This window comes from Camellia sinensis, chromosome 2 (assembly GCF_055761805.1).
Source record: "Camellia sinensis isolate YWXY chromosome 2, ASM5576180v1, whole genome shotgun sequence".
NCBI classification, from domain to species: Eukaryota; Viridiplantae; Streptophyta; class Magnoliopsida; order Ericales; family Theaceae; genus Camellia; species Camellia sinensis.
Window position 1 is genome coordinate 176064526 of NC_138962.1, and position 13018 is coordinate 176077543.

Consider the following 13018-nt stretch of genomic DNA (forward strand, 5'->3'; position numbering starts at 1 on the left):
TCAGATCATTGGCCAATTTTGTTGGACAGTGGGGGGATCCGACGTGGGCCTACGCCATTTCGTTTTGAGAATATGTGGTTGCAACACGAGGGTTTTCTCAACCTGGTTCATGGTTGGTGGACTAGCTACGAGGTTCGTGGTTCTCCTAGTTGTGTGTTGGCTCAAAAATTGAAGATGTTGAAAGCGACCTTAAAAAATTGGAATAAGGAGGTGTTTGGTCGGCTAGAGGGTCAAAAAGCTGCAGTGGTGTCTTTACTTCAATCCTTGGATGAGCTGGAGGTGCAAGATGAGGTGTCTCCTGAGGCCAGTACTCGTAAGGAGGCGGCTAGACAGGATTTTGTTCGTATATCTCGTATGGAGGAGGTTTGTTTTCGTCAAAAGTCTAGATGTTTGTGGTTAAAGGAGGGGGATTGGAATACGAAATTCTTTCACCGAATGGCTAATGCTCATCGCAGAGTTAATCAGATTAGTAGATTATGGGTGGATGGTCGGGAGCTGCACATTGATAGCGAGATTAAGGATGGGGTAGTGGGTTATTATCAGCATTTATTCCGGCCTCAAGAGGGGGTTTGGCGGCCGGGTTTAGAAGGTGTTCAGTTTGCTACGATTCTGGCAGAAGATCGGGAGACTTTGGAGCGAGCTTTTACAGAGGAGGTGTTTGGAGCTTTGCGGGGGTATGAGTGGGGATAAAGCCCCAGGTCCAGATGGTTTCACTATGGCTTTTTCCCAACATTGTTGGAGTGTGGTTAAAGGTGATATCGTGGCAACTATGGAGGACTTCCTGGTGTCTGGGCATTTTGAGAAAAGTTTCAATGCAACCTTCTTGGTTTTGATTCCGAAGAAAGGAGGGGCTGATGATATTCGGGATTTTAGGCCTATCAGTTTGTTGGGGAGTGTGTATAAGTTAGTTGCTAAAGTATTGGCAAATTGCTTACGAGGTGTTTTATCGACTGTGGTGTTCGAGTCTCAGAATGCGTTTGTTGGGGGGAGGCAGATTTTAGATGCAGTTCTGGTTGCCAATGAGTGTGTGGATTCTCGGATTCGCCAGGAGCGCCCTGGTTTGATTTGCAAATTGGATATTGAGAAGGCGTATGATAATGTTAATTGAGAGTTCCTCTTGTATGTATTAGATCGTATGGGCTTTGGGGCGACTTGGTGTCAGTGGATCAAGTTCTGTATCTCGACTGTACGGATGTCGGTGTTGATTAATGGGACTCCGACGGGTTTCTTTCAGACACATCGCGGCCTTCGGCAAGGGGATCCTTTGTCGCCCTTGCTATTTATCTTAGTGATGAAGGCGTTGAGTAGATTGTTGGATAAAGCTGTCCGCGAGGGCTTCTTGGGAGGTTTTGTTGTGGGGACACTGGCGGGGGTTCCTTTGGGGGTTTCACATTTGTTATTTGCGGATGACGCTTTGATCTTCTGTGGTGCAGAAGCTGCGCAGGTTGGATATTTGCGCTGTGTTTTGCTTTGTTTTGAGGTGGTTTCGGGCCTTCGTGTTAACTTGCGGAAGTCGGAGCTTATTCCAGTGGGAGCGGTTGCTAGGTTACCTGTTTTGGCTGCAGTTTTGGGGTGTAAGGTCTCGGTTTTGCCAGTGTCCTATTTGGGTTGGCCCTTAGGGTCTTCTTTTTAAGGCAAAGAGGGTGTGGGATGGAGTAGTGGATCGGGTGCAACGCCGTTTGGCAGGTTGGAAGTGCCAATATCTCTCGAAAGGTGGGCGTTTAACATTGCTTAAGAGTGTGCTGAGTAGTATCCCCACGTATTTTATGTCGGTCCATGTTATTCCAGTGTCAGTGGCACATCGGTTAGAAAAGCTTCAGAGAGATTTTTTGTGGGGGAGTGGTGGTGATGATTTTAAGTATCATTTGGTTGATTGGGGTAAGGTTTGTCAACCCAAGCGGTTTGGAGGGCTGGGGGTTCGACGGTTGGTGACTTTTAATCGAGCTTTGTTAGGGAAGTGGCTCTGGCGTTTTGCTTTGGAGCCTTACAGATTGTGGCGGCAGGTGGTGGCGTCTAAATATGGGCTGGGCAGAGGGGCTTGGGTTTCTGGGTCTGTGACCTGTACTTATGGGTGTGGGTTATGGAAAGGGATTTGGTTGGGAAGGGTGGAGTTTTGGAAGTGGATAGGGTTTAAGGTGGGGGCGGGGAGTAGGGTGCGGTTTTGGAAAGACTTGTGGTGTGGGGAGTTGGTGTTGGAGACCCGTTACCCTTTGATTTTTAATATTGCATTAGATCCAGATGCATTGGTGACTTCCTATTTGGATGGTGGGGGTGTGGTAGTTTGGGATATTCAGTTATGGCGACAGATTCATGACTGGGAAGTCGCTCAGTTGGTGGAGTTGTGGGGTTTTTTATATGGTTTGGGTACGGTTGGGGTTGGCCCCGATGTGTTGGTATGGACTAGGGTAGGGGCCAAGGGGCGGTTTACAGTAGCCTCCTTTTATCCGGGTTTGATGGGAGATGTTGGTGGGGCCTTCCCTTGGAAAAGTGTTTGGGTTTCGGGGGTTCCGACGAAGGTTGTCTTTTTTATGTGGACGGCAGCTTTAGGTCAGAATCTTACGTTGGATAATTTGATGCGGCGGGGGCACATTCTTGTGAATCAGTGTTGTATGTGTTGCGCGGATGCGGGGTCAGTGGATCATTTATTTCTTCACTGCTCGGTGGCTTCGCGTTTGTGGGGCTTCGTCTGTTCTCTCTTTGGATTTGCTTGGGTTCAGCCACAAGGGGTGTTTGATTTCCTTTGGGCTTGGCAGGGTGTCTGTCTTGGCCGGCAGCGGCGGCGCGCTTGGTTATTGGTTCCGTTCTGCTTGATGTGGTTGCTTTGGATGGAAAGGAATCGACGCACCTTCTTAGATGTTTCTCATAGTGTTTCTTGGTTACAAAGTCGTCTCCTTTTATATAGTTGGTTGGATGGGCATGTCGATCCAGATTTATTTGTGTTTTTAGATTTTCTAGATGAGGTGATTGGTTAGTTCTTGTTTTCTTGGTTGCCTGCTGAGTGGTTTTCTTGTATTGGTTGCATCTTCTTGATGCTTTTTTAATAAATTGCTTATTTATCAAAAAAAAAAAATTAATTAGAGCCTTAAACACATCATCTCGCATCAATAGTCTGTTATCCAATTCAGGGAAGTTAAGAATTTCAGAAATATAGATTGGATCCTAACCACTGCTTATTTGAAGCTCAATGCTAGGTTATTCACAATTTCAATTTTTCTGGTAAGTTGGTAAGTTTTTGTGAACAAGTCTTGTGATTTGTCATCCCATTTTCACAGAACATTAGTAAATTGTTTGTGTAAAAGACCAATGCCACTTGAGTACCATTACCATAGTTTACAAAGATTTTATATAATACAAGAAATGGATACATGATTCATAAGCTAAATAAACAAAGATCGTATATTTTTGAAAATGGAATAATGACTTGTGGGCTAGATAAAGGAGTAATCACCAAAGCTGCATACTGGTATCTATTTTTCCTTTCTCTTTCTTGTAATAAATTCAACTTATTTAAGTGAACAAAGGAAGTAAAGATGGTGCATACAGTTGTTGAATGCTATCCTTGATTTGCTGAAGGCGGTCATCATCCTTCGCATAAGCTGCATGGCATAAAGTGGTACAATAGTACATGACAAATAAATAAATAGTCACAGAATCAAATCTGCCAGTTTTAGTGACAAATTATTACTGTCTAGAAAGGGAAGCTGACACCATTCTTTGCGATCATTAGATGATTCCTGAACCGCCTGCTCTTTCTGAAGAAGGTCTAATTCCATTTCAGCCTCCTCTAGCTCCTAAACACATTAAATTAAATCACTTGATCTAGAAGTCAAGACTTGAGAGAAACAAAGATTTGCACCAGGGATGCGCAGGCTTACCATAACCTTTTGGTCAATTTTCTTCGAAAATAAATCAAAGTATGACTGAACAGATGTTAAATTGGCAAGGACCTGTCGCCAAACAATAGAAAAAGAAAAACAAACAAGTAAATTACCTTCAAGAAAATAGAAAGGTAACTGATATAGTCATGTGAACAAGAAAACCTGAAATCCACCCAGATAAAGAAATAGAAATGAAGTTTCAAGTGGAAATATTGCAAAGTTATTTTTCCAAACCAAATAATTTGAGAAGAGACAGATAAGTAACTATAATGCGTAAGTCAATATGAATGATATCAATGCGATGATAGTGTTGAGGAGCAAATTGCATACTTTGTCATAAAAATATTGCAAGACAAGCCATCTCTAATGATCTTTTTACATATAAAAATCAATCTATGTTACGATTGCATGAAACAAAATTTCTGTAATCTCGCAACCAAAAAAATGATAAACTTAACTGCATTAGAACTTAAAGAAGTGTCAACAATAATAGACGGTTTACAAGAAGTTAATTATCAACTTAAAACAATTTTTCGATAGCCAATTTAGTAAGAGTTATTAAGTATTAACTCTATGTCGAGAACTTTTTTTAGTTAATAGACCAACTGCATGCTTATTGTGTAAATGCTCAAGACTAACTTATGGATGCATATAAAGACATTTATTTTCAGCAAGGGCTGACGTGTGAGGTTTCCTAATGTAACATGCCATTCAAATCATAATTTACAACATATGTATTAGCCAGTAACAAAGAAAAAAGGAAATCAAGTTGCACTGGAATCAAGAACCTCTCATCACTGTTGCTGAGTAAAAGAGAATGTAATCCAAACAGAATTACCGCAATAACAATCAACAGTGATAACTAAATAGCTCTACATGACAGCGGAAATATTGCTAACCTGAAGAATCGATTCACGAGTATTTGCAAAATCTGGATTTGGTTGTTCTGAAGAACTTGATGAGAGAACTTCTTTCAGGTTCTTACATGCCAAAATGTGGTTGTCAATAATTTCACGATTAGTACATAATAAGAGGGGCTTTGTTTACTATCTTTATTAAGAATGGTTGATAAGAAGTATCTAAAAAAGGAAAAAGGTAAGATGGTGATCTTATAGAGGAACCTTTGTTAACTTCTTATCTATTAAACTACATGATCATCATTCAAAACAACATTTTCATTGACTCAAGTCTAAATATTCATATTCATAAGATATATTTAACATCCAAGTGTGTAGATTTATTTTTCCAAGTAATTTAGAAAAAGTGGCTGAATCTTTACGATTCACGATTTGATTCAACTTGTGATTCAGTACAAGGCCATTTCGATTTACTATTCGAATCTCGATTTGACAACTATGCTTAAAACTCTTATTAGTACTTACCTCTTTAGCCTCATCCCCTTCATATTTCAGTTTACACAAAACTTGGCAAGCTTTTTTCTCAAGATCTCCAGGCTTACCTTCTACACAGACAAAATTGAAAGGAAAAAGGCATAATGAACAACATGCCGTTAAGAATCTCTACCCTTCATAATTTATTTATCTTTTTTTTATCAAGAAATTCTTCAAATTAAGTGTTGTCGATGTCAAATGAATAGAACCATACCCGTATTTGACATTCCCAAAGTTTCAATGTTTCTCCAAACAACTTGAGGAATCAAAGAAATATCTTCAGCAGGAGAGTGCAGACAAACACTGGCAAGGAGTGCTAACGAAAGTTGTACCAATGGGCCTTCACATGTTGAGTGTGCAAATTTTCCCAAACCATAAAGAATGGTATCAGCTGATGCAAGAAGAGATTGTAACTGGTGCCTCTGAGAAAATGGAACATAGTCAACCAGAAGTGCCATTGCACGAGTTCTCAAAAGTAATGAGGTGTCAGATGATGCCACCAAAGCCACCTGATCCCATGTACTTGAAACCAGAGATTTCAAAATTGGTTCAGAAACAGAGATAACTAAAAGGTTATCACGACACATTGATGACAGTAATGCTTTTCCACTGTACCCATCCTGGCCTACAAGTCGTCCCAAGTGCTGTAGGGAAACAAAGCGTTGCTCTGGTTCTGGATGACCAAGCATTGCACAGAGCAGATTGATCAAAGGAATTTCACCATCATGAAAGTTGTGGATGCCTCTTGCAAATAAAAATGACAACCACTTATCAGTCTGCATACGCCAAGCAATTGTCGGTCCACTACATGAAAAATTCTTTATTGCAGTACATATTGTACCAATCACACTATCCAGACAAAAACTTTGAGGAACTCTGAGTAGACAATCAAGCATCACAGATGTAACTTCCCAGCAATGGGTTTCTTGCAATACCATAATCATCTCAGAAAGTCCTTCCAGAGCAACCCTCCAATGATCTGTGGACTGGTCAGCTGATTTAGATGGAAGGATACTCTCATCCTCAATCCGAGCAGAAATGGAAGCTTTTTGCGCAATTGAAGACAAGCATCTTGAGTAAATAAAACACTCTGCTGATGTTAGTGTTAGCTTCTTTGCCAATTGATGATGAATCTTCCAACAGAGCTCAATAGTTGGATTAAGCTTGGAAACAAGCCCCTCCAAGTCTTTTGAGAAATCCTCTACTTCTTCAACAGATAAATGACAAACCTTTTGACGTGAGATTACACCATCAAAGCTGTTACCTTCTGGTTTCTCAGTCACCTGAGTTGCACAAGCGCCCTGGCAGATCTCATCGAGAAACGTAGAATGTGATTCTGAGCTATTATCAGAGAGAACACCAGTGCTTACATCAGAACGCATAGGCATATTAAGTGGGATAACACCATGGACTCTTGAAGTCTCAACTAACAAAATTTTGCAGCTTTCCATAACAGTCTGAAATGCACAAAGGTAATCATGAAAATAAGTTGTTGGCTCAGAAGTAGCAAACTCAGCCCATGCCATTAAAGACTGTAAAATTTCCCTCTTACGCTGGAACGACAAATCAGGAAAAACAGAAGCTAAAATAAAAATTGTCAGTGCCCTGCTGTATACTTTTTCAGATGGAGTACCTTCATTCTCATTATTGTGTCTAATATTAGCAAAAAGCTCATCAAAGCACAAAGACTCAAAATTCAGACATGAATCATCAATCAATAATTTTTCCTCATCAGACACCTTATGTAGAGAATATGAGATGATTGGGTTTAACAAACGCAATATAGAGTCCAGGAATGACACGTCACAGTATGAGGTTCTAGATAGGGATACAAGCACTTGTACCACTCTCGGTATTTCAGGCACCATAGCTTCCATGTGCTCAATCACAATGGCTTCAAGTGTGTATAGGATGATTACTTTGGCATTCTTTGCAACAAAACCTTTATAGTAATCAGCATTATTCTTGATCACAAGATGATCCTTCTCCTTCCAAGAAAATGGCCATGAACATAAATCGGAAAACCAACACAACAAATCCGGCACAACACCAGAAGAAAGTGATCTCAATTGCAATCTTACGGCCTCCAAGATAGTTTCTCCAAAAACTTCAAATTGTTTTCTCATACTTGGAAAGAACTGACTTATATCAGGGTACATGGCTCGAAAAGATTGGTCTGCATACTGTTGACCAGGAAGTTCAAAACCTTTTTCAACATTTTTGGCTTCTTTGACTACCGCTTGTTCAATCTTTGTGTTCTCATCTCTCTCTTCGACAATGTTATCTACTAGAGCAAGCTCATCAGAAAATATAGATAGTAAATATGTCAGCTGTGACAGATCTGATGCTAGGAATAGCCGCTCTTTCAGATACTGTTTAGCATTACGAGATACAGCCATCCAACCTAGAAACCGAACTAGAGGGGAAGTAGAAGAAGAGAATGTAAATATTTTCTGCATCCAGGCTGCAGAGGGAATCAAATTTGCAAACCGAAAACCATTATTTATATTAATTGAAAAGTCAGGACCCTCATCACCACCACTTGAAGCTATTACTAGCCTTTGAAGAAGCATCCACCGACGTTGCACCTCATTTACCTTTCCTGAATCCAACTGCAAATTCCCTTCCTTGAACTGATGATAAAAAGTTGTAAGCAGCCCATTAAAGTGCTCAGCGTATCCTAATATGATATTGATTACGTCTTCAGGAGAGCAGAACAGTTTAGTTGCTGACTGCAACAAGAACAAAAGACTTTGCATAAGAATTTCATGCATGGAATGTTGCTCCTTTTGCAAACACTGAATCAGAAAATTGCTCAACAGTGCTTGATTCTGTCGAACTAAGGTGATAGCATCTGCTGATACAATATCATGCTGAGATAAACTTAAGACCTCTTCATTCTCTTCAGCATAGAAGAGACTTGATTTCCCATCTGACATAGTTTTCTGATAAGTCCTGTCCAATTCAGCAGCCTCAAGCAAAATTTGAAGAACAACTTTGTCCCTTCTCCTTTCAAGATGAGCTACTGTTTCCAAGTCATTATCATTCTTTTTCAAAATAATGTTGACATCTGCAAATTCATTTTTTTCAGCATCTTTGTTCATCCTGTTGACTATCTTTGGTACATCTCTACAAGACACCATAAAGAAGGGATTAACATAGCACTCTGCTGCCAAAAGCAAAGCATCGATAGCAGCATCATGACCCTCAGGAGTAATATCATGTCGTGAGTGCAAGTCTAAAGCCAAACGCCGAAACTCAGAAGCCCGCAACTCACAATCTCGATAGTTAATAAGTTGCATGTAATCTGCATGCAAATTATAGTACTCCGCAGCACAACCAGCATCTAATACTAACCTATTGTTAACCAAATTATTGATAGTTTTCTCTACATATTTCTCTTCTGTGCTAATATTTCCATGTTTTGAATCTAAGCTCTTTCTGTCTGGACTGCCAGACACAGATGTCAGTGCCATGCTCCTCAATTCTGATGATGCAAAGAAAAAACTGATATCTTCAAAAATATCCATCTTTGCACCGGTATCAGAAACATCAGTCTTTCCATCAGCTTCATCTTGGTTATTAAATTTTGAAGAGGCTCCTCCAAAGCGAGGCACAGAAGACACAGGTGAAACATTTACTGTTTCCTGCCCAAGAGGCTCAGAAATGGAATACTTGCAGTGGTCAATTTCAGGAGGTAACTGCATGTGAGGTTCCAATATTGAAAGAAGTACACTGCATAAAAGATGTCCATCTATTCATTAATAGTCCATTACAAAAAATATAGTATATTCCTCAACGTTAATATTGAGTACTTTAGAACAGCCCATAACAGATCAACAGGCAATTTCTGAGATCATTAACTTGGTAATGAATAAAAGAAGTGTACAACAGGCAAGTCTGTATTTAATTCTTACTTAATATTTCATAAGATTCCTGTGCATTTAAATTAACAAAAATAAATAAGCATGATTAGATTTGCCACATCAATGTTTGATATGTCTGTGTGTGTGTGTATATTGTTCTTTTCTTTTCCTTTCCTTTTTTTTCAATAAATGGCACATTAGTGTTTGATATAGAATCATTCTTTCCACTTAACACCATTTGTTGATAGATTTACAAGTACTATACAACTCTACTTGGCAAAGGCTCGTATCTCAACTACTAGGGATGGTCTCATTAATCTTTCTTTTTGATCTGCTTTATCTAAGCTGCATCTTCTGAATCATTCTTTTTTTTTTTTTTTTTTTTTTTTTGATTGGCAACAAGAGAAATTTTATTGATAAGTAACAAGAAGAAACAAAAAGAGGACAAGATGTCCTCTACAAAGAAAAGCTGTTATAACTGGAGAATAATCTCAAGTTCTACCTAGCTAGTTGTAAACCCTTGTAAAAGGAGAATTGCGTAGGTAATATAGCAGTGCAAAGCCTTATTTTCCAACCATTATGACAGGAATCCTCCAAATTTGCTAAGTGAAAATTTTCTCAGAACATTTCACACCAAGAAATACTAATGAGAGCAAGTATGTGATAGGCATCTATTACCTAGGAGCCACTGAACCACGCCTCCACTCAGATTCCAAGGATGGTAAAACAGCAGGCTTTCTTACTGCTGTGTGGATTACATTAAGTGCAATTGCACAGTTGTGTTCCTGCTTTTCCTGAAAAACTGAAGACACGTTTCCAAAGGCAATCGTGCTCTTTATTGGTGTTATGGCAGGATCAAGAAAAGGCTCTAGCATCTCCAGAAGAAAGAGAATTCGGTGCTTGGCATCCTGAAACATACAAAACAAAGAGTTTTATAGCAACCACATCTGACAGTTAAAATAATAGGCGAGCTACACACCCCAAAAAAAAAGGCTAAATTATCATTTTGTCCCAATGCTCAAAACCTCAGTATCCTCCCCCCCATCATTAAAGTCTTCAATATCACTCAAACTTTCACAAGCAAGACAATGCAGTCCAGTTTGCTAAAGGAAATACGAAAAGCTGTCCTTATTACATCACATGTTTCTTCAGCTAATTTCAGGGTTCAACCTAAGAGATAAAGTAGGCCTATCAACGGATCAGGTTTTACCGGAATCCGATTCATTTATGTAAATCCGAATCCAATATAGCCCAAATCTAAACAAAACAGATTCAGATAAATCCGATCCGATCCAATTATTTATCGGACCAGATTATAATGTTTTATCTGCAATACACTAGATGTTAAGTCGCGATTTGCAATTCTCTCATCACAGTGCAATCAATTGTCAGCAATGGCGAAAAGACTTCTTCTCCGGCTCCGTTGAAACAAGCTCAGATCTGGATTTGTCTTTTCTATTCTTTCTCAAGATATAATATATATCTAGGCACACTCAGATCTGGATTTTAGATCTGTATCTTGCTCTAATTTAAAGAAATACTATCAAATATAGAAACTTGGGTATGGAGTTCCACTTTAATCCGATCCAATCAGGCTGAGGATGAAGATGAAAGTCGTGATTACCTGGATGATGTTTTCTTCAGTCAATAGATATGACCCACGCTTACTAAACAATGAACTAAGGTGATGCTTTGGTATATCTTGCAAAAAAGAATAGATGATTTGTCTTTGAATTCACTTAATTACCATATTTGTATTCCAAAGTTTGTGGGTGAATGTTGCTGGATGATTTTCAAAAAAGGAAAAACAAAAACGGAATGGATATCCGTACAAATCTGATTTGGATTCGGATCAGCAAGAAATCAGATCAGATCAGATTGGATTTTGCCAAACACAACCCAAATCCGTTCCATTTACAGGCCTAGGCTGAAGGAAGAAACTAAGAAGGACAGAAGACACCAATAGCAACTTCAGTGAATTAAGCTCAAGCTGCAACAGAAACAAGATGACAATGATTTTTTCACCACTGTTCCACATCAGCTAATGACTCTCATGTGACGTAGTTTTTCTCACATCTAGTAACATAAACAGGCTAGACTGCATTACTTTTACACATGAAAGTTTGAGGAAACATATAAAAGAAATATAAAAAAAAGGGGGTGATGGCATTCAAAGTTTGAGAGACAAACTGATCATTTAGCCAAGAAGAAGAATAAAAATGTGCTAGCTGAATTGACTAATTGACTAAGAGGATTTTTGTGCCTATAAAATTGGTTAGTTGCAATAATAATAAATAATTGAGCTCAGTTAAAGATATCTTCAAGCAAAGATTTGGCATTACGCAAGATAAGAAAACAAGAGAAAAAAGCCAAAAATATGATCCAACACCTTGTATTTTGACATTATATCATCCATATGCCCAGATAGAGCCAATATAATGTATTTAAGGGCAGCACGAGCACGATATGAGGAACGGCGAGCACCCTAACACAAATGTCAGCCAACAATCAGACATTCAATCTATCAGAAAAATAAGGGGAAGAGAAGCTTTCAGAAGCAAGTACACAGTTTACATGACAAAAAAAAATACCATAACAATATGAAGCATATTCAAGGACTAAGTTTGTTTTGGCTAAGGCTAAATAAGTTGGTTGGGACCTATGTTACACAGAATTTCAAAATAAATCAAATGCCCATGTCGGACACCCGACAGTCGGACAAGGGTATGAGATGTGTGTCGGATACTTTTTAACGGATACTTCTTATATAATTGTATATAACACTACTATTATATCTACATATTGTTGTATAATTGCTATAAATGTCTTTTTGACATTGTAAGTTACATATAGTACCATTTTATCACACATACTTGATTAAGAATATAAAAATATGACCTTTTTTTGCCAAGTCAGCGTACCCTTAAATTTATTGTTTGATGAGTCCAACACCTAAATACATATCCACAGCCGACACCCGTACTCGAGTCCATGTAACATAGGTTAGGACTAGAAAAGCACAAAAGACAAAATAGCCAATGTCACATTCAAACCATAATTATTTCACTTTTTCTCTCACAAAAATCAAAAAAGCCAACCCAAACGAACTTTTTAGTCCCAAGCTAAAAAAGTCCCAACTCAAGAAAGCCAACTAAAAAGGTTTTGCCAAATGACAACATATCAAAGGCAGCTTTACCAAGTTTTCTATCCCTGTCCTACATCAAGGGTGTTAACTACAGCTAGAATATTAAACTAGTTAATGATCATGATGGTAGACAGTGTAGTGCTGCATATCAAAATAATACTAACAAATTATAACTGTTGCTAATAGCACCCAAATTTATTCTTTGGACCCCCACCTATTCAAACAACTTTTTATTACAAATTTATCCTATCATAAAATTCCAATTATGCCCCCATCCTTAACCTTCCAAACCCTAACTCTAACCCTACCCCTACCTTCACCCCAGCCACCACCAACTCCGGCCACCCTCCCCAGCTCCGGCCGCCACAACCCTTTAGCCCCTCCCTAGCTCAGGCCGCCACCCCTAGACCCTCTCCAGCGTCCCCCATCCCTCCCCACCCTCTTCCCACCCCCGTAGTCAACTGCCACCCCCATCCCTGCTCACATTGCACCAAATGGTGGGGAAGGGCTAGAGGTTGGCACCAGAGGATGGAGAGGAGCTAGGGGTAGTGAGAGGGGCTAGGGGTTGGCAGGAGGGACTGCAAGGTGTCGCTGGAGGGTGGAGACAGATTGGGGGTGGAAAAAGAGGTAGGGAGGGTGACCAAAGCTGCTTGTGGTGGGTGGTGGTTAGGATTTGAGAGGGTGGGGGTTAATTTTGGTATCAAGTGGGGTGTCCGAAGAATTTTTACAAAATTAAAA

General features: G+C 39.5%; 1 protein-coding gene across 9 annotated transcripts in view; it reads right to left on the bottom strand.

Annotated features, from left to right (window-relative positions):
• The window catches only part of LOC114264955 (uncharacterized), a 45548-nt gene that overhangs the window by 11729 nt on the left and 20801 nt on the right, over window positions 1-13018 (bottom strand). For 8 of the 9 annotated variants that reach the window (XR_014362099.1, XR_014362098.1, XM_082916228.1 and 5 more), the window contains 8 exons: window positions 11525-11620; window positions 9814-10043; window positions 5484-9004; window positions 5261-5340; window positions 4778-4858; window positions 3876-3947; window positions 3686-3791; window positions 3542-3596 (listed from right to left, as the gene is read on the bottom strand). Coding sequence is in view for 7 of the 9 variants with exons in the window: in XM_082916228.1 (XP_082772354.1) it covers window positions 3542-3596; window positions 3686-3791; window positions 3876-3947; window positions 4778-4858; window positions 5261-5340; window positions 5484-9004; window positions 9814-10043; window positions 11525-11620 (4241 nt within the window). In the remaining 2 variants the exon portion in view is untranslated. The remainder of the gene's footprint in view (window positions 1-3541; window positions 3597-3685; window positions 3792-3875; window positions 3948-4777; window positions 4859-5260; window positions 5341-5483; window positions 9005-9813; window positions 10044-11524; window positions 11621-13018) is intronic. The other variant, XM_082916229.1, reaches the window with a different exon arrangement.